Source organism: Panicum hallii, chromosome 5 (genome assembly GCF_002211085.1).
Source record: "Panicum hallii strain FIL2 chromosome 5, PHallii_v3.1, whole genome shotgun sequence".
Taxonomy (NCBI): Eukaryota; Viridiplantae; Streptophyta; class Magnoliopsida; order Poales; family Poaceae; genus Panicum; species Panicum hallii.
The window spans coordinates 8,828,805-8,850,171 of record NC_038046.1 but is presented as its reverse complement, the minus strand read 5'-3'; the positions used below and the strand labels follow the sequence as shown (position 1 = coordinate 8,850,171).

Below are 21,367 nucleotides of genomic sequence, written 5' to 3'. Positions count from 1 at the left end.
GCAAGCTAGTAGGTAGGTAGAAATTTATATTTGTTGCAAGAAGCAGGATTCAGAAGTAATAATGCAGCAAACTACATTAGTATTTCACTTTTAGGAGTTATGGGCAGTACGTATACTTTCCCATTACAGGATATAATTGTTGCTCCTGCAACAGTGGGAATACAAATTTTACCAGCGTATACAAAATACAGTTCAGAAAATATTATTAATCCAAATCCCTATTCAGCAAATTGCTGGTACAACCTGTGAATAATAAAAGAATTGCACAAAACGAGTGTTAGAGACTCAGTTGGTTTCCACAAAAAAATTAAGCATTTTAACACTTAATTACCCATGCTATCACCAAAGCTGCTTCATCTTACTAGAGTCTTTTACATGTCATAAAGTTTGTGCTTTCAGCTTCCTAACATTGTGATCTAGTTGGAATGGAAAGGATAGCTGTGCTTCTCTACATGGTATAGATCAGACTGAATCAAAATGCACATTCCATCAAATATCTATAACTCATATTTCTCTAACCTGTCACATGTTCCAACATCACCCTAAGGCTACAGTCAGAATTCTTTGTCAAACTCGATTTCTTCACCCACTTTAGGACCTCTTCAGCCTCCAGAGGCCATTTTAGGAGTCCAAGGAGGTCTATAATTCCGGTTCTCAAGACAGTATGAGTGATCTAACTCGCCTCAGAGTGAAAGGAAGGGCATGCTTTTCTACCAGGTACTGAATGCGCTAAACTAGGCCGTGGAGTCGGCATGTACTCGGACCGCTTTTCTTCCTATTAATACAATGACGCGCAGCTCTCCTGCGGGTTCGAGAGAAAAAAAACGCTAACCAAACCATTCAATGCTTCTCACAGAGCACAGTCCATTAATACCCGTCACCTATACATCTCTTTATACAGTGCATCTTGGTTTCTTGAGTGCAAAGCAGAAAATTGAACATGTCACAATTCTTACTTGACTCCTGCCAGCAGCCTGGTTCTTTCATATTAGATCATGGTTACTAAAGTGCTAGCTACATGCCTACATGCTTGTGCGTGAATGTGTGATGTTATTTATTGAGTGGGAATGATGTGTATTTGTAATTGTAAGTTGGTAACATCAGCATAAAAAAGACTCGGTAACGTCATTCTTGGTCCAGTGTCATAATAGGCCTTCCCTGCATATGTTTTGCATGTGTATGTTTGGAACGAAGTGTATGACACTCGTTAGGTAAACACCATCCGAGCAAGAAAGACATACCAAACCCCTCACCTGAATTCTTTCTTCCTCTACCCTTTCTGCTAAATACTCCAATGCAATCCATTTTTATAGTGGCATGCTAGACTACACATTATAGTTATGTTACTTAGGCATCAATGAAACATTATTACAACATATCTACTCTCCCTCCCTCTCCATAAACCGAAACCTACCTGAATCCATCCAACTTGGGGCCTCTATCTGAAACTGTCACAAGTTGGTCTAATATCTCACAAAGTGAATCTTACAAGTTAGGTAAATCTGTTATATCATTCATTCAAGGGATGACATGGTATTACTACTTTTGCTGGCAACACGGATCATAGTACCACTCTCCTTTAGTGACTTTGACGTGAATCACCACCCTAAATAAGAAAACTTCTAGAGAGCGAAATTAATTTATTAACATTACTCATAGCACAACTTTGTAGCAATATAGAAAATATGGCACCACTCAGGTGTCTCTATCCTCATACATGATGATTGCCTGACAAATTAAAGATCTACATTCTGGATTCCAGCCAACATACATAGATGATTCTTGGAAGTTGGAACAACAAAAGATGATTATTTATATGTATAAGTAGAAGGATACTCATCAATTTCTAGATCATATTCATCTCTAGGGTTCACTTCTACCACTTTGGTCTTGGGTGACAGGAAGGTGTCCATCACTTGAGCAGCTCAGAAGATCTGGAAGTCTTATCAATTTTGGTCCTGGTCTCCCTCTCAAATGTTTTGGCCTTATATCCTATGATAGCAATTGAAATATTATGCATTGAAGTTTTAAACAAAAGTATTAATGTAGAAGAATGCCCATGAAGGATGAATATACTCTCTTGACTTCCCTATTACTATTAAATCCTTGGAACTTTAAAAATAAAGTAATGCTACCAGCAGACGCATAGTATATACTTGACTACTAGTGCAGCTCACACTTCAAGAAGTAATTTGGCACACATCCGTGCCCTGATGTTTATTACAAAATTTAATCTCATTGTCATCAACATTGATCTGCTGTGATTAGTACAGCCTACTCATGAATCATGAACGATTGATCGCACAAGTACTACCTTCTCTCTCTCTCTCTCTCTCTCTCTCTAATAACACATATAGTACCAGCAACTCATGTTAAATACTTAGATCCAACATCAGACAAAAGGCATAAGTCATGATACATAAAATAATTAGTTTAACTAATCTAATAAATTTTAGGAGAAGGAAATTGGTGTTGGTCTGTTGAAGGCAAACCTCGTCGAATATTGCTGTAGGAATGGCAAGAGTTGCCACTGCATTAGGAGAATCTACTATTCCGGATATCCTACCCTCACATGGACAGCATGATAGTAAGAGATATACCTGTATAAAATCCCCAATGCCCGATGTTAAGATAATATTCACCTGGCATGATAACTCAAGGCAAAATAGGCGTATTGGTCCTCAACTTTGATCTGAGGGTCAACTTCATCCCTCAACTTTCAAATTGGCCAATATAGTCCCTCAACTTTCGTTTTTAGGTCAAACTCATCCTTATGTTGATATTATACTCTATAACAACATAATTATACTCCATAATAATATGAGATTTATGCAAAAAGTCCTCTTTACCCTTGGCTCCTTCCCCTTTAAATTCTGCAACAGTTTATTTTTTACTAAAAAAATATTTAACCAATGCAAGTCACACAGTGTGGTGGCATCTATTCATTTAGAAGCTGAACATCACAAGTGTTTAATTTGGAACATAGAAGTTTACTTACCCATGCATCGCATTTTATTGCGGATGCATAGAGAGTAAAATTAGACCTACTTGTACCATCATATAAAATATTTACCCATGCATCACATTGTATTGCGGACGCATAGAGAGTAAAATTAGACCTACTTGTTGCATAATTGTACCATCATATAAAATATTGCGGAAAGTTGAGCGAACATGATACAAATATTGAAAAATGAGGAGGGGGAGAATGAGCCAAGGGTAAAATAGACTTTTTGTATTTATCTCATGTTATTATGGAGTATAATATCAGCACAAGTACGAGTTTGACCCTAAAATGAAAGTTGAGGGACTATATTGGCCAATTTAAAAGTTGAGGGACGAAGTTGACCGTCAGATCAAAGTTGAAGGACCAAAGTGCCTATTTTGCCATAATTCAAGATAACAGTTAGCTACCCTACTGCCTACCTGCTCCTTGGAGTACCCAAATTTGGAAAGGTACTCGATGGCATTCAGAACTGCACGTTTGTAGGCAACTGATGCGTCAAGGAAATGCTGCTTCCCAGACTCATCCACACTGATGCCCTCAAATACTAACCACTCTGAGAAACGTGGCTCGACAGGACCTATCTCAAAGATAGGATTCACATGTAGTGGCGTTGGACCAACAGGGGTCAAGTATTCTTTCATCCCACCTCTTATGATCTCACACCTATAAAGAACACAAGAGAGATTCTGTTAATTTTGAGAAGCGTGCAAGGGAATGTGAGTTTGCATAGGCAGATTTTATTTATCAAACTGACACAGTCATTGTGTCCAGCTGCATTAATTTGCATCGGCTGTAGGGTTCAGAATAATTGATAGGCCACATCACAACAAACTAGTGGAGTGAGTTTGATCCCAACAAATAATTCACTATGCTACAACATATGAACTAGAAAATCATGAGCTATCTGAGAAGTCCCATGTGCAAGCAGCTATGAAGATGACTGTTGCTAGTGTACTAATGCTAGTATCTTTATTAAAAAAATGATGGAATCTAATAATATGAAATTTTCCTACACTAGTGGATCTGATATTCTGATTTGACACAATTGGTTGTTCGTGTCCATCATTAGAGGTCCACTGGACAAATATAAGATGTCAGACATGTTTATGAAACATAATGTAATGAGTAGTATTGAAGTGGGAATAAGGACAAAGTTTATTACTTGAGCTCAAGGAATCCGCTCATTTCAATTGCACCACAAAATGAAACTTCACCGTCGCCCTGGGAGAAGTGCATATCACCAGTACTAAGATTTGCTCCTTCAACAAATACTGGTAGATAAACTTTGGAACCTCTGCTTAGATTCTTTATGTCACAATTCCCACCATTCTCCCTTCCAGGAATAGTTCTGGCTGCTTCATTTGCCATTTTGTGCCATCCAGCCGTCTCTTTCTGAATCTGAACAACATTGTATTAATTATGAGCATGGCACTTACAAACCAACAGGTAGCAAGATATAATTTAGATCTGCTAGACAATATCTGCATATAGAACTGCTTTCCTGGTGCCATAGGTCACACAAAAAGATTAATCATACAGATGTGATTCGACCAGTTGCAGTTTGAAAACATAAATCTTGAAGCGATACTATTAGTGGAGGTAGATAGTGGTTCATCATGCCTTTCCAAGTAAGCAGTTCTCAGGGGTTGGCAAATTAGCAAGGGGCCTCTGGTGTAGGACTTCACACACTTTAAGAGTCTCTGGACTTGTCTCAGCCAACTTTTTCTCCCTTTCATTCCATATATGAAGAAGTTCAACTGATGGTGCAGTTCCTACTATACCAGGATGAGTTAATCCTGGAAAACGAACACCTGGAACACAGAAAACAGAATTATTGACAGATCCAAAACTGCAAAGCTTCACACCCAGCAATAAGAAGAAACTTTACCTGGTATCTGAGGGGAATATGCATAAATTCCTTCGAAATACCAAATGGCCTTTCTTGCACTAGGAAAGTGATCAGTTAGGAATCCACCTCCATTCTCCCTTTCAAATATTGCAGTATAACCCCACTCATCGCCAGGAAGTGGACCAAGGTTGCAGATCTCTACTGCAAGAAGATCACCAGGTGAAGCTGGAAGCCCTTCAGAATCAACTATTCTTAGGGGGCCACTAAGATAATGAGTCTGTAGAATTCTTTAGTCAGTTTTTCTCACCATGAAAGCAGTATAATAAAGTAAAACCAAATAAGATCTCCAACTGTAGCAAAATGTAAACTTACAATTGTGAGATCAAGGAATTTGATATCATCTGCAGAGTTATCATCCCTAACCCGCCCTCCAGTCCAATCAACCATCTCAACGCGGAACAATTCCCCTTCAGTTACATCAGCAACAGGAGGGATATCTGGATGCCAGCGGTTATGGAGAGGGATCTTTTGCTCCCATGGCTGCTTCTTCACATCTATGGGCACTACCAGTCTTGGAGTCAAAGGAGCCATGTTTCGTAACAGTATCTCCTCAAGAGCTTTGTCCCGTTGGAAGCTTTGTGCACCTTTATGATGGTAGGATATACATATTGATGAGTCATGCTAAAAGATAAAAACAATAAGACAAAAAGGAATCTAAGGAAAATATGGTTTCAAACATAAATCTGCTTGGGAAGAACACTGAAATATGAGCAGTGGATCCAGTTAATATTTTTAAAGAAGTAACCAATAAACAGACACGGACTCACCTAGCAACAATATCATGTGTTTGGAGCTTCTTTACATAACTGAGTCACCATCAGATAAGAAGTTTCTTTCTGGTCCCGCACTACTCCATAGACCATGAAGAGCTAGGATGGTAGATATTTTCTTGTTCCACAGCAGTACCAAAGTACCGACCAACTTGGGTTGTCTTATTCATTTGTTTTTCCCTCAAGACCAGAACAGGCAACACTTATGCTGCTGATGCACAGAGTTAGTGTCTTTTAGGCAATATTCTAACACAACCTGAAACTCCATCCCCACAAGACCACAACACTAGTTTTTACCTGGGTGCAGGAAATACATTTAATAGAGTATTATTGGTCCAAATCTGTATCTAGCGTATTGTTGTTAGAACTTGGAAATAATGAAGAATTGAATAGGTGAGAGTAAAAAACTAATTTGATTTCCCCAAAAATTACCATGTTTCTACGACAACACTTAATTACATGTACTATCACCAAAGCTGTTCACCTTACTAACATTTTACGTGTCATAAAATTTGTGATCCAGTTTTAAACATCAGTGATCTAACTGGGAGTGACAGTAAGGGTGTGCTTCTACATGGTACAGATTGACTGAGTCACGAAGAGAATCCCATCAAATGTTCATCACTTGTATTTTTTGCTGACCTGTTCTCTAACATCCCAAGGCTCCAGCCTGCATCTGTGTCAAATCCCTTTTTCTTCACCCACTACATGACATCCTTGAGAGGTCAATGTAGTAATCCGAGCAGCGTCTGTCTATAATTTCACTTTCCAAGACAACATTGGTGATCTAGGTCAGAGTGAAAGAAAGAACATGCTTATCTACATGCTACTGTACAGGTTAACTGACAATCCAATATTCCTCAAAGCGCACATTCCATCAAATCTCCGTCGCTTATATATGTGCTTGAGCTGTTCTCTAACATCTTAAGGCTCCAGCCAGCATCCTTTGTCAATCCTTTTTTCTTCATCCACTTCAAGACCTCCTCTGCCTCCAGCCACCTCCCTGTCCCAGCATACAAGTTGGCTAGCAGCACATAATGTGATGCATTCTCAGGCTCCAGCTCTACCAGCCGCATTGTCACATGTTCACTCAATATTGAGTCACCATGGGCCTTGCAACCCCGCAATAGCAAGCCCCAGATGGCAGCATTTGGCTGTGATGGCATTGTCTCAACAAGCCTGAAGGCATCATCCAGGTGTCCAGAGCGACTAAGAAGGTCAACCATGCATCCAAAGTGCTTGATCCCAGGTCGAAACCCATACTCACCTTGAACAATCAAGTTAAATATTTTCCTCCCAATATCAACAAACCCAGAATGCGCACATGCACAAAGAACACAAATCAGAGTGACAGCATCTGGCCGTACACCATCAGCTTCCATCCGGAAGAACCATTGCAGAGCTGTTTCTCCATCCTGTGCCAGAGCAAGTGCGCCAATGATAGAGTTCCAAGTATAGACATTCCTCTCGACCATTTCAGAGAACACACGTACTCCTTCTGCAACGTGTCCGCACTTCCCATACATGTCAACAAGCGCGGTGCCTAATACCACGTCCAGTTCCCATCCCTGCTTCTGCACGTACCGATGGATCCAGACGCCGGTGTTGATGGCAACATGTGCTGCACAGGCACCAAGCGCGGAAACCATGGTCACGCGGTTGGGGGCAACAGAAGCAGCAAACATCCGCCGGAAGGCGGCCAGAGCCTGGAAGCTGCGACCGCGGTTCCTATACGCGGTGATCACCGTTGTCCACGCGACGACGTCCGGACGTGTCATTTCGTCGAACAGCTGCTCGGCGTGCGCCAGGTCCGAGTCGCAGGTCGCGTAGCGCGCAAGGAGGGCATTCTGGATGTGGAGGTTGCGCGCGAAACCGGACTTGGCCACCTGGGAGTGCACGACCGTGAGGTCTCGGGGCGAGGAGAGGGAGGTGAGGATAAGCGGGAAGGTGTAGCGGTTGGGGCGGACGCCGAGGCCGAGGAAGTGGCGGAAGAGCGGGAGCGGCGAGCAGGCGGGGGCTGGGGGCAGGGAGCGGAGGAGCGAGTTGAAGACGAAGACGTGGGGCCGCGGGAGCGAGGCGAAGAGGGCGAGCGCGGGGTCGAGGCTGCGGAGGCGGCCGCAGGCGAGGAAGAAGGCGGAGACGACGGTCGTGCTGCGGAGGAGCGCGGGGTCGCGGAGGATGCCGCCGCGCATTGGCCCGAGGGCCGCGGGGGAGGTGCAGGTGTTGATCGCGTGCAGCGCGCGCGCGACGGCCGGTGGAGGCGGCGCGGTGGGCGGGCGGAGCGGCGGCGGCAGGCCAGCTGGCTCAGCCATGACGGCGTGCTGGAGTGCGATTGGGCGCGTGGGTTTCGGCTCGCGCTTGAACCCTCGGGGCTGGGGTGAGGGCGCGGTCGGTTTGGTTGGTAATCACCAGCTCACCACTCACCGGATTTGCATACCAGGCAGCGTTGATCATGATTTGTGTCCTAAAAAATTGTGTTTTTACAGTGCAAACTGCAGAGCAAAAGCACCTGCTCTGCTCCATACACATGTGCGGTGACTTGTCATGTGTCATCGTGCGACGCCTAGAATTGATGAAGAGCAGGGGATGATCTTCTAACCATAGGGCACCACAACGGCCCCACGACATGACAGGAGTGTCTGGTATCAGAAAGGAATTTTGAAATGCCTATACATTACCGGTACGAATCCAAAGCTTATGATTTTACAAGTTACAACAGCTCCCTGAAGAGCAAGGAAGTGGTCTGACCCTGACACTGCATGCCAGCTGAGAACGCTGAGGCTGGCAGGGTCACTTGTCACATTTGACACGATCATTGCACCATTTTTTCGTTCACGAGTACCGGCTTCATGGCTCCTGGAACTTGATCGGTATTTGCGTCATCTGGGGCTGATGCTTCCTGACCTGCAGAAGGTTCATAAGGAAGTGTTTATGCTTCCTGACACATGCCAACATCAGCTACTACTCAAACTAGGAAGGTTTTGTGCACCTTGACACCAGCCATCGATAACAACTTGTGAGAGGCGACATAGACATGAGCTGAGTTGTCGATCCTTTTCTCGACAAAATAGATGACCTCAGATACGCCTGACTGTAAGAAAGTCAGCATGCTGTTAGAACTAAAACAATAAATATTATATTTACACGAACAAGTTAATTTGTGATGAATTTGTCTTTTTTTCTAGACATTTACTGGAAGGAGAATGGCTGAATGGGGAATCGAACTGAACTACCATGTGTGTGCCAAACTAGTAATTTGTTGAACTGCAGTGTGTATGCAACCTTGCTTAATTTGAGCAGAGTCAAGCTTTAACAGGGGCTTAAGTTTCTTAAATTGAGCAACCAAGAGTTAATAGGGGAAGTTCTCAATATTTCAGTAAGGTATGCAAAGGCAAAAGCACACGTCAATCCTAGGTGAATACTTGCAGCATGCATAGTAAGAAACTTCCAGATACATCTTGAAAACAGAATGAATGTCAACATATTTGCCAGTGTGGGTGTAAATTTAGCTGTGTTACAATAAGCTGCAACCCTAACATCATGTGATCCTACAAAGAGACAAACCTGAATGATAATTTTGGCGCATTCATTGCATGGGAACATGGTGACATATAATTTCTGTTTGAGAAAAGAAACACACAAAAACAGTAAGGCTTCTATAACAATTGAATGAAATGTTTCTGATATTGGAGACCGAAACGACCAAACCTGTCCAGCCGCTGAGGCATGGTTTGTATTTAGAATTGCATTAACTTCAGCATGAACAACATAGCTGCCAGGATAACAAAAATATACATAATCGGTTAGAATTTAGCATATAGCGCTGCTACTGGAAACTCTCTTTAAGTATGAGAATTTGTCTGTCATCATGAGACTTAAACAACATAAAACCCATGATTCATACCACAGGATTGTGCAAGCCAGATTAGCTATAGATAATCAACAAATAGTCATATACAGAATAATCTGGCAACGTAAGGCAACGAAACTGAGGGTGGAACCGATAAAGAAACAAGCAAGCACATATTCATGGACAGCAACTCAGATCAAAAATTGGCAACAAAGTATGACAGTTGATGAATCTACTAGCAGTAATGCAGCTATATTGGTTCTGAGGTTAATTGTGGGCTACGGCCTGGCAAATGCATATACAAAATCCCATTCAAGATGCACTGCTTTCATGCTTTGGAGGAGCAAGGAGCTGAAGTCATCTGTTTCATGACTAGTTTTCATCAGCCATTTATTGTGCATCGCTCACCAAAACAAATCCAAGTATACATTTACACATAATTCAGCTACCCCATCAAAATTCAAATTAGAATTGAGGCGGGCAATTTTTATGCGTTTAGGATCAAGATCAATGAATAGTTTGGTTAAAATCATATAGTAATAAATAAATGTAAAATATTTTGTCTGTACTAAGTGTGTTGTTCCTATAAGTCCAGAAAAAATTGGTGTGTATCAATAAAAAAATAAGGATGGCAATGAGACTAGGAATGATGGGAGAAATTCATTACTTACGGAAATTTTGTCTCTAGTGGATCTCCATTTGCAGATTTCTGAAATAGAAAAGAGTTGGCAAAATAGTATTGCTTGTTTCATCATATGTAAAAGATGCAATTTTATTTAAAGTGAGAGTGAATCTGTGAATGCCTTTTGAAAATGGCACATGGTATTTGACTAGATTATGAAGTAATCTGCTACCACTTGATATTCAATGGACCCCAACGCTAGTAGATTCAAAATAAAACTCCAGATAAGAGAAAATGTACCTTTGCCCAAGGAAGTTTGTCATCAGAACAACCTCTAGGGAAGCCGTTGTAGCCAATTCCTGGTCAGACAAAAGTTGAGTTACATTATCAAAGTCAATATGCAGCTTCGAAGAAGTTGGGCATGACAACTATATTCATCACAATAGGCCCATCACAGAAAGTACAGCAATCAGCAAACAGAACAAGTTTATGAACTAAGCTGCATATTGTTGTAAGCAAAGATAGGGTTTATCAATTTACCACTGAAAAGATACCAGAAATGTCATGTTAATTATCAAAATTATTTAGTGCTCCATTATTCCTGAATCAATTGCCGCCAACTCTTGTAAATATATTGGAATAGCAAAGCTGGGACTAAAGCATCAAAGTAATCATGGGAATATTCACACGTCAGCATTTCTCAACACATAATGGCTCCAATACACCAGACACTCTCATGACCAAATTAATACATAAACAAATGCTCAGTACCAATAAATAGAGGATATGCTTATACACAGTATCATAGTCACAATATATCAGCATACTCATATTTGTCTATACAAAAAATTAGTTTGTCAACTGTGTACAAAGAATTCTGCAGCTCCATCCTCACCTAGGATTATTCCCTCTTGGCTAACCAAGCATGCTCCAACCTGATGATATGGATGGCATATAATCAATTCATAATTCGATCATGATATACGTAAAGAAACAAAAAATTACATAACCTGCCATAGTAAGACATATATTTCATGAATACACAAAGGATGTCAAAACAATCATCTTCCCACTCTTCCATTTATGACAAATCGAGCAGAAAGTGACATATTTTAACATTTAGGCTATAATGGAGTAATAAATTTATTGTGGTATTGTCACATAAAGTACACATCAAGCCTATCAAAGTGCTTTCTTGTTATAAAATTTGAAGCATTTCAAAGGCTTTAAGCTTCGAAGATTTATTGAATTGTTCACTGCAGCAATGTAAAGCTTCACAATATAATAAAAATATTGTCATTGTTAATCTGGTATTTTTTATTCATGAGTCGCGTAGGATCAAAAAAACATCATCCAATAAGCAGAATAAATACTACCTAGCAGATAGCATCACGCATGGGGATAAGAACTTCTAAGTGATCCTCTGTCAGCAGTGTGACTAAAATCTAAGGTCGATACTCGATAGAATTTGACCATTTGATCAGGCAGGTATTCCTTCCTAATCCTACCTTCATTACCTACCTCAAGTAACAAGAGATATACGCATGTGCATGTTCCAGCGTCAATAAGGAATTTGCACAAACAGCTTTGATGCTACATATCCAGCACAAAGGTTCACGATTTTTTTTAAGCCCAGCACAAATGTACTTTACCTGCCTGTTAGGATCCTTGGATCGCTCAGCCGAAAGGAAGGCGATCGCCATGAAGTAGTCGTCCCAGGAGATATACCTGCAAAAACGAACGCCACGAATCCGCACAGGATACTTAAGAGGAACTGAACTCAGCTACGGACCACCAACGAGGGCAGGACAACGGGGACGAACCCTTCCCTCTTGGCGGGATTGAAGGGGGACTGGCCCAGCGGTCGCTCGGAGGCGGACCCGTTGGCGGCGAGGGACAGGTTCTGGGGCCTGACGGAGGATGTCCTGCAGCAAGACAGGAAGCGCAGCGCTGCGGCGGCAGCAACGGCGCCGGCCGCAGCTGAGATAGAGGCTATGGCTAGATCCCTCGTCGATGACATCGTGCTCGAGCGGTGGGAAAGGGGCGCGCACCGGTGGTGTGGGTGCGGCGGCGACACTGGCTGGATTCAGATTTCGGAGGCGGGAGGCTGGTTTGGGGCGATGAAACGCGGGAAACTTTGGGGCTCCTTCTGCCTTCCTCCCATGTTCCCGCGCGAAAGAAAAAGATCACGAATGCCACGTTGGAGGTTCCATTGTTGGGATATTTTTAAGGTAAATTTTGCGGGCGAATACCCTTCAATTCTGAAATTAGGCAATTAGCCACATGGCACACTCAATTCTCGTGTTGCAGGTATTATTTAACTACAGTAATTAGCCACAACACACCCTGATCATTAAGATAATTATTTTTCTGTATAGAGGCGAGAGATGAGAATAGATGAAATTGCCCTTAAAAGCTTGTCTCAGTGCACGATGATGTCGTGCCCAACGTATTATCAGGTGTCAAATCTTTTGGCATTATTAGTTATGTTTCACCCGCATAGTAATATCTATATTTCTACATTTTATGAGCATTTCAATTCATAACCTTCACATTATGTACTACTTTTAAACTTGACTTTTCGAGATCGTTTATGTGCCTATACGTTCAAAATGAAGATTACGTCCTCTAAATTTGGCTCTAGCGTCGAGTAGGTCCAAAAATGGGTTTCGCCCTCACCTCGTGCTAAGGTGACTGCCACCTTGTCTATTCTCTTCCCCATCTCACACTAGATTTCTTTTGGAATAACATTCTTTTCAAAGCTCAAATGAAAGTTTTATGTTAGATATAAATTTTTTCTAGCTTTATATAAAAATGTTACATAGAAATGTTAATTATACAACATAATGATTAATTCTTGATTACTAGAATATCATAATATATGTCACAACGATGCATTTTGTCTTTTAGAACAAAATATAAGATATACCATGGAATAATATAAAATGTAACACGGCTAAATAGAATTAGAAAATAAAAGGAAAAATATCCTAGCTAGGCAAGAAAAATATTCCAACACGACAAAGTGTTCCGAACACATTAAAAATAGATACTATATTGAAATTAAGGCAAAATAAAAAAATAAGTTTCAAAACATGAAGAAAGAAAAAGCAAAAAAAAAATAAAGGAATTATCAAAAAAGAAAGGAAAAAAAGAAGATATAGAAAATGGAAAATGAGCACGGTGAATCAATATCTACCAGTGTATGTAGAATATGAACATGTCAAAATAGACCGTTTCCTTATCGTGTGCCGCGTATCGAAGTAAAAAAGAAAAAGACGCGGTCAAAGTTACGTGGGCTTTCAGTAATATAACCAATATCTTGTACGCGATATATATTAATTTCGCTGCCCTTTCTCCTCCTCCACACTAACTAGCCGCCATGCTCAGTTCTCCAATTTCTTTATCCTCCTTTTTCTCTTTGCGCCGCAATCGATGTTGAGGTAGGTCTAAGCGCCGCAATCGACGTCAAAGTAGATCTAAGTACAACCACGTTGTAGAAAAATCTTTTACAGGTATTATGATGTGCAGAGACGCCGCCGATGAGCCGTCGACGGATCCGCCGCCGCCGCCAATCTCAGCACCGATAATCACTATCAGCATGCCGAGAAGCACCGCCGTAGATCCAACAGCAAATCCACCGCCACCGCTGACCTCACCGCCGGTAGCCGTTGTTACCTTTTCCATTGCGTTCTACGGGCCCCTAGAGAACCTCACTCATGCGGTCCGTGTCGACACCCCACCGTGCCCGGAGGAGGCTCCGGCACCAACCAGCGTTGAAATTGCAGCGGTAAGTTCTATGGCCCTACCCGTCAGCCACGAGAAGTTTGCGTACATTTTACAAGCCGGTTCCACAGTTCACAAAACCGCCGCGCAATAACTCCATTTTGTTTCAGGGTTTGTCTCAGTCGCAGGGAGGCACTGGCGAGAGACGGCAATCGGAGGAGGCCGAACCGTCGCAAAATTCTCCCCCGAGCATCCCGATCATGGCGTCGCCGGCGGCGGAGCCGCCGCCGAAGAAGCGGAGGGTAGTTGACGCGCAGGACCCAAGCCCCGCCTCCACTTCGGTGCCCGCGGCACCTCCTTCCCCTGGTCCGCCGCCTCCTCCCGAAACCCTAGCTGCGGCGGCGCCCTCAACCTCCTCTCCACCTTCGACGGAAACAGCATCCCTGCCTTTGGAGGAGGAGAAGCTTCAAAAGCGCCGCAATCGGGAGGAGCTGTGCAAGGTCATGGTGCACTACCGCCGTATCCGCGAGTACATAGGGCAGCGGAAAGACTGCGGCCTCACGCCCGAGCTGGAGCAGGACTACCTCCACCTCATCTCCGCCTCCCGAGGTGGCTAAACTCCACACCCCCCCACCCTCCCTCTCTCTCTCTCTCTCTCGTCACGTACAGTGAAACTGGAATTGCTTCCGGTGTTAGTTGATTGATGTAGTGATTTGATATAACCTGAGTAAGCTTGAACGGCTCAACATTCGAAACTAGATTTGTTTGTAGCTGCAATCTCGATGGATGGTGAAATTTCTGGGCACTTCCTCCTATTTTCCTTCAGTTGTTCTGTGTTAGAGTGTGGTTGTTAGTTCATATCCGGAGGGGGGGGGACCATATACTGGGCTTTACGAATCTTTAATAGCCTGGGAATTCAGATGCTAAACAAATGGAATCATGTAATCTGACATGAGGAATATACAGCTTCAAGGATTTTGTGGTACCTTGTCCATTTTCCCCAATTCCCTTTGGTTGATTTGCAACTGACTGAAGAGTTTGTCCATCTTAGATTACCTTCTCTGGTTGTGCATTGCATTAAGCCAGTGTCTTGAATGATTATTGCTTTGATGATGTGACTAATAAAGTGTACACAAACAATGATAAATTCTGCATGAAATTCCTGTGCTAGAAAAAAAAATTGGAAGCAAAAATTGATTTAAATAGTACTGCATCATTGATTGAAACCGAAGTGAGTCTGTTGAAACCGAAGTGAGTCTGTTGAAATCGTGACATGTTGTTTGTTATATCTGCCTTCCTTTCATTATCTGTTACACCTTTTGCTCATGATGTGTCAGAATTAAAAAGCATCATCTTTTACTATGGCTCACTTTGATTAACAAACAGAGCCATATTTATGAATAAAATTTCTGGAGTAGAACTGCACTTCATTGCACGACCTAAAGCTTATTATTCCAGTAACAATCAGTTTCTTCCATGTTTACAAAATATCCTTATCTTTTCCTTGTCTATCCACTCAGGTTGTGAAAGTGTACAATGTTTTCTGTCTTTGCCAATCCCTCGATTTGCCTCACACTGTCCTACGGCACTCGAGGCGGCGACTAAAGTTACCATCAACATGTACAAATGCAACATGGCCACTGTAACAAGCGGGAAGGACTCGAGTACTAATGCATACAAGACAGTTAGAGCTTGTATTGTTGGCTTAACTGACATATGCTCTGCAGCATCTTCTGAAGCACCCAAGTCACCTGTTATCAAAGGAATCTGCTCCGCGGTTTATAGAACTGTTCTTTCCTTCTTCATTTCAACCTTTGAGGGGAAGGATATCCATCGTATGGACTCTATAAAACATTTAATGCTTCAGGATCCTATGAAGTTGTTAGAGACTTTAAAGCTGGAGTTGGGGAATGCCAACCAACCAACATTTGACAGTTTATTTGAATTGGGAGCATTTTGCTTTCTATGCATATTTCTTTTGTTCCCAGAGAATGTACTAGAAGCCTGTTTTACGCTGCTTGCTGCAGAATCTGATGATGTAAAAGGAGAAGGGCTGTACCTTTTAAATCAGCTGACCTGTCATCTGAACAGTAATGCTGCAAATGATGCTCTGGATGATAAGATTGATGGGCAGTCTTCAGGGACAGAAGGAAATCTGTCTGACACCAAAAAGATTGTTGATTCAAATCCTTCGTCCGATGATAATGTTGGTTTGGAAAATTCTGTCGCGGAGTCAAATGAGTGTTACATTACAATGGTATGGATCATCTTTCTATTAATGCTGAATTTTCACCTTTCCATTAAATAGTTTTGAATTGTGACCCATTGAAGACAATAAAAGGTTTTAGCGTACCTATTTAATCAAGGATCCATTGTTCGTATTTCTGCTTACGTCACAAGGTTCTGCTTGCACTTAAAGTTAAAATTTACTCAGGAAGTTTGTGATCACTAGGGACTTCTTTGTAACCTTCCACTTTATCTTGTAAAGATCTGCTTTATAACTACCATCTTCATTTTGTTTCTGCAGCTCTTTTGCTTATTTATTTTACAATCTTACTAGGTTTCATTTGCAGGCCATCTCTAGGCATCCATCTTTGAGACATTGGATATTATCAAGGTACAAGAAATTATGCAATTCCTGTAAGCCTGCTGTGGTTTCAGAGGTGTCATCTTGTTTGAAAGTTTTGGGCTCGTTGTCAGAACCTGTTGAGGATAAAAGTGACATGGGCAATGAATCATTAGTGCTTGAGAAACTCGACAAAAATATCAGAGAAAATATGCAACCAGATGAAGTAGTTTCTTCATCTGAGCAGGGAGCCCCTTTGAAAACTGAGAAAAAAGATAATTATGGAGACAAATCTGCACAGAACAAGAATACGGACATGGTTCATACTGATCGTCAGAAATCTGATAGGCCGGCGGATGCAAAAATGGATCAATGCAAAGGAGTAAATGTTGTCTCTGATGCAGTGCATCAAGGTACAAGACCTGATTCCCTTACGCCAAAATCCATGTATGCTTCTGCTGGAGGGTCTACATCACTTACTTCCCCAAGACAACATTTTGGGAAGGCAAAGCACATATATTCTGAACCATTTGATATTTATGGTGCTTATGTCAAAAGGGATGTGATTTCAGTTTCGAAGGAACTTTGGGTTGGTTCGCTGGGAAATAGAGCTGCAGAGGCATTAGTCAGATCTAAGTTTGAGGAGTTTGGTCCCTTAGCAAATTTTTTGTTCTATCCACCCAAAGATTTTTCCTTAGTTGAGTATAGAAACATAGTACATGCTGTGCGTGCATTTGGATTTATGCAGGGTTCCTCCATTTGGGGCGGTTTTCTTCAAATAAGATATTTAGACAGACTTGTAGGTAGTAAGGGATTTATTCGCGGTATAGCTATTGGTGAAAGCCGTCATATTTATGTTGCTAAAATCAAGAACCAAAAAGACAAAGACGAGGTGTTTGATGAATTGAAGGCTGCAGGGTTGAAGAGGCCATGTGGTGTTACTGATCTCTCTGGTGAAAATGCTTTGCTTCTTGAATTCGAGACGGCAGTTGATGCAGCTACTGCAAAAGTTTTTATTAGGAGCCAAGCTCCTGCAGATGTTTGTTCCAGGGACAAGAATACATCTGGTCATCAACTCTTGGTGCAAAATATAGACAACTCAATCCCTGACATGGAGTTAATCAATGCCTTCTCTCGATTTGGTGAGGTCATTAGGTGGCAATTCAATAGATCTGATGGGAACTGCTTTGTAGTTTATAGATCACAAGATGCTGCTGCCTGTGCCAAATCACACTTGCATGGTGCACGATTTGGGCTGAAGTCAATTACTGTTGAGTCAAGGACAAGCGGTGCAGGATCTATTCATGATAAAACAATGTTGCCTGTTGCTCCACTGTTAGGCCAGAGTTTTCCTGACAACAGCATCCACCAAGATATTAGGTCAGCTTAACCTCCCTTTCCCTAATTCTTACATAGATAAAACATCGGTGGCTTCTATTGTTATTTTGCAATCTGGCCAGTGATATGATTATAGCTCCCAAACGTGCTAAAGATGACGTCTCTTGTGGAAGTGAATTTTCTAAAGGTTACCATGCAGTTTTGGAATTATGCCATGATATATATGAGGGATGCAGTCAATTGCATTGGTTGCCATGACTCCCATGTTTTCATAGGAAATAAAAATAATATGCCATTATAAACATACAAACACTTTTGTTGGCTGCTGAGAAGTTACTCTTTCCACATGTGCCACTGATCTGTTAAGGAACATCTTTGTGTTTCCTAGTTGGTTACGAACTTACATTTAGCATGTCATTCCTGCTTATCTTGATTTAATCTTGTGCAGAATCTCCTTTTGAATCTAAACATGTGAAGATGCTTATGGTAATTCAATGTTAACATGAACACTATGTTGTGAGCCATTTACTGTGCATGTCCATTTTTTAAAGTAGATATAGCTGATATTAGCATCCTGCAATCACACTACTCATATGGAAACAACATACAAGCAGGACATGGCAATTTATAACTTTTTTCTATTGTAATATTTGGTGCCACCAGATTTGATCAGAGTGCTGCAGGTGCATGAAAGTTGCCTTTAGTTTTACATGCATCACGAAACTGTTTGATCAATGTGTCCATTGTGAGAAGCAACAAGATGACTATGCCAAGCTTTTTTTTCTTTTCCGCTTTCTGGACATATTAGAACATGTTAATTCATGTGGCTAGGCAGAAGCTTAAACACTTCATATGACCCTTATATGCCTTTACTGTTGTCCCCTCTTACCATCAATCAAATATGTTGTACTGCTTGTATGTTATGCTTTATATCTCAGAGTTTAAGTGCAGTACATGTAGAGCAACATTTGGAGGTCTGGATGTTCATTATTTGATTGAACCTGCAAAACCCTGATGGACTTCCATGTCCTGTTGTTTATTTATACATCTCTAAAAAAATTATAGCTGCTGATACCACATTATGTAATCTCCTACTACTTTTATATGCCCCAAAGGAACATTTCTTGTTACTTACATATTCTACTTTTGTAAACGTCTACAGGACAAGAGTTTCAGGATATCATGCAGGCTATGCAGCACCAGGGGATCGACCTATTTATGGCAAGTCTAGTTTTTCTTTAGTGGAACAGAAATCTTGCTAGCTTGTACATGATTAGTTTCCAATATAACAATGTCTTGCTTGATGTGCAGGCCCACCTCCTCCAAATACAAACAGAGCTTCACAAGGAATTATTCCTTGCCCTCCTGTTTCCACACACCGTGGCTCTGTAATACCACCACCACCTATTCAAACCTCCTTTGTTCGTCCTGTATATCATGGTCCAGGGAGTCCTTGGGAGAACACTACCCCCAATCCACCACCCTTCAGTCATGTTTCGCCTCGCATGATGCCTGCAAGTAACTTCCGTGTCAATCCAGCTCCTCTTCCTTTCATACCCTCTTCTGTTACTCCTATTGCACAGCTTCCTGGAGGTTCAGCGCAGCATTCTGAGAAAATGCTACCGCCACCCCCTCTACCAAATGTAGCTCCCCCACCATTTACACCTCTAGATATACCACCTCCACCTCCACTACCTATTTCCCAACCACCTTCAGTGCCACCACCTCCAAATTCTCCTCCTCCGGCTCAACCTATTGCTGACTCTTCTGACTTGCAAAAGCCATCTTCTCATCCTCGATGGCAGGGTTTTCTTGCAAAAAGTAGCTTGAATTATTGCAGAGTCTATGCAAATAGAGTAGAGCTGGATGCCTGTAGATATGAAAATGCTGTTTCTGAACCAGCAGAGTAAGGGTTACAAAAATTCATGCTACTATATTATTTCTATTATGAATATGGTAGTTTGATTAATATCATTTTGTTTGTACATTCCAGATGGCCTGAAAAACTAGATGTGACAAAGCGCACAGATTTCCAGCACGTGAAGACAACTTTCTCCAATACCCCACCTAGTAAAGTAAGTTTCCAGAAGACCATATTCCATCTCAGAAATATTTGGCCTAGTGTAATTTTTACTATTATGTTGTCCTCATGAAGTAGAAATTCTTGTTAAAATTACAGTTTTAGGGTTATATATCACCTACAATTAATGGAAGGTTTATCTACTGTTTGATTTCTGTGGTCTAAGTTGGAATAATTTTAATATTAAGGGTAGATGTCAAGTTTAAGATGAAAATGCAACTGTACTTTTCACTGCAGGGATTTTTTTTTGAGAAACCATAATTTCTTTCTTTCCACTGCAGAGAGAAGTCTGCCGGCTTTTGCCTTGTTCAGATGGTGATCAGAAAGGGGTACGATCTTATCGATATTGGCAACTACATTACCTGAACCTAATTGTTTTTTACATCTATTGCAATGATATAAGACCATCAGATACTTTGTTGTGCGTTTGCGACTACAATCTTGCACTAAGCCTTAAGCAGATGAAATTGTTGCTGTCCCTTTCTGGTGTAATTTATTTAGTAGGGAAAATAGAACTTTTTTTTGGCATTTGTGACAATGTATCGTAATTGAGTTTTTAGATGTTGTGTTTGTGTTTGTGTTTGTCAATAGTTCAATTTACTGCAGTTTTAGGACATTTTGTCTCTTTAACATTTTCCATGACAGGGCAATATTGTTGCCATATTAATCAAAAATTTCTGTTTCTAGGGTCAAGGTACATGATATATTGTAGATAAAGATTGGAAACATGAGATATCATGCATCTGTTTTGAGTGGTTGTCTGAGATCATGCAGAACATAATGATTTCAGAGTTGTGTTCTTTGATAACTAATGGCCAATTGGTTAACTTAAATGTTCTGTATCTTGCAGTTCCAGGATTTTATATCCTATCTGATAAATAGAGAATGCGCTGGTGTGATAAGGATTCCTGCTGTGAATTCCATGTGGACAAGGCTACTATTCATCCTTCCTCCCACACCTGATGCGTGTGGCATGCTAGCACTTCCACCTCATCCGTCTGACTGTATGATTGTTGTAATTTTGCCCAGGGAAACAACCGTCGAGGCGACATGACAATTTTGCGTACTGCATGTTAAGGTTTTTGAGAGCTTTGAACTTGGAGGGGTTATGTGAAAACTGTGCATAGTTGTTGGTTACTATAGTGCTTCTTTTATATAAAAAACTGGCGACTAGTTAGTATTTTGTTATACGGTGTTTCAGTTCAGTTATCTGTGAACTATGTTAAACCTTGTGCAGAAACCTAGCCCTGCGGGCTGCGGAGGGAGCTCCTGCACCAATCAACCATGCTCTGCAGCTGCAGGCACGGGCGCACGGCCTCTGCTAGCACGACGCCTAGCATTGCGGGCGCAACCCGCTTCGCGACCTCGGTTCGAGGATTTGTCGAGGTAAAAGCACGTGCCAGGATAGCAACTAGCAAGGAGTCAAGGATAGTGCAGGCTGCAGGGACCGCCGCCGGCGGCAACGCCTGTCGCCCGTTCGTGGTCGTGGCCTGTCTGCA

General features: G+C 41.6%; 3 protein-coding genes across 4 annotated transcripts; 1 reads left to right on the top strand and 2 right to left on the bottom strand.

The window, feature by feature from the left end:
* Nucleotides 1–1,623: 1,623 nt before the first annotated feature.
* Nucleotides 1,624–8,013, bottom strand: LOC112892371 (pentatricopeptide repeat-containing protein At1g59720, chloroplastic/mitochondrial-like). Its single transcript, XM_025959552.1, has 8 exons — nucleotides 6,550–8,013; nucleotides 5,229–5,537; nucleotides 4,896–5,133; nucleotides 4,628–4,818; nucleotides 4,170–4,405; nucleotides 3,427–3,670; nucleotides 2,493–2,600; nucleotides 1,624–1,992 (listed from the first exon to the last, which is right to left on the bottom strand). Exons 1-8 carry the CDS (start codon nucleotides 7,996–7,998, stop codon nucleotides 1,864–1,866), a joined length of 2,904 nt encoding a protein of 967 aa, XP_025815337.1. The 5' UTR covers nucleotides 7,999–8,013; the 3' UTR covers nucleotides 1,624–1,863.
* Nucleotides 8,014–8,255: 242 nt separating this feature from the next.
* Nucleotides 8,256–12,344, bottom strand: LOC112894130 (deoxycytidylate deaminase). Of its 2 annotated transcripts, none has more exons than XM_025961745.1 (9): nucleotides 11,982–12,344; nucleotides 11,811–11,886; nucleotides 11,054–11,093; nucleotides 10,459–10,517; nucleotides 10,208–10,245; nucleotides 9,395–9,458; nucleotides 9,251–9,304; nucleotides 8,676–8,777; nucleotides 8,256–8,590 (listed from the first exon to the last, which is right to left on the bottom strand). In XM_025961745.1, the coding sequence occupies exons 1-9, from the start codon at nucleotides 12,176–12,178 to the stop codon at nucleotides 8,534–8,536; spliced, it is 687 nt and encodes a 228-aa protein (XP_025817530.1). In that variant the 5' UTR covers nucleotides 12,179–12,344; the 3' UTR covers nucleotides 8,256–8,533. The 2 variants fall into 2 exon arrangements, with proteins under 2 accessions (XP_025817530.1, XP_025817531.1); XM_025961746.1 differs by having other exon boundaries at nucleotides 8,676–8,773.
* Nucleotides 12,345–14,018: 1,674 nt separating this feature from the next.
* LOC112893394 lies at nucleotides 14,019–21,056 on the top strand. Its single transcript, XM_025960699.1, has 8 exons — nucleotides 14,019–14,493; nucleotides 15,405–16,141; nucleotides 16,458–17,830; nucleotides 18,951–19,009; nucleotides 19,100–19,694; nucleotides 19,782–19,863; nucleotides 20,150–20,197; nucleotides 20,719–21,056. The coding sequence occupies exons 1-8, from the start codon at nucleotides 14,145–14,147 to the stop codon at nucleotides 20,920–20,922; spliced, it is 3,447 nt and encodes a 1,148-aa protein (XP_025816484.1). The 5' UTR covers nucleotides 14,019–14,144; the 3' UTR covers nucleotides 20,923–21,056.
* The last annotated feature ends 311 nt before the right edge of the window (nucleotides 21,057–21,367 follow it).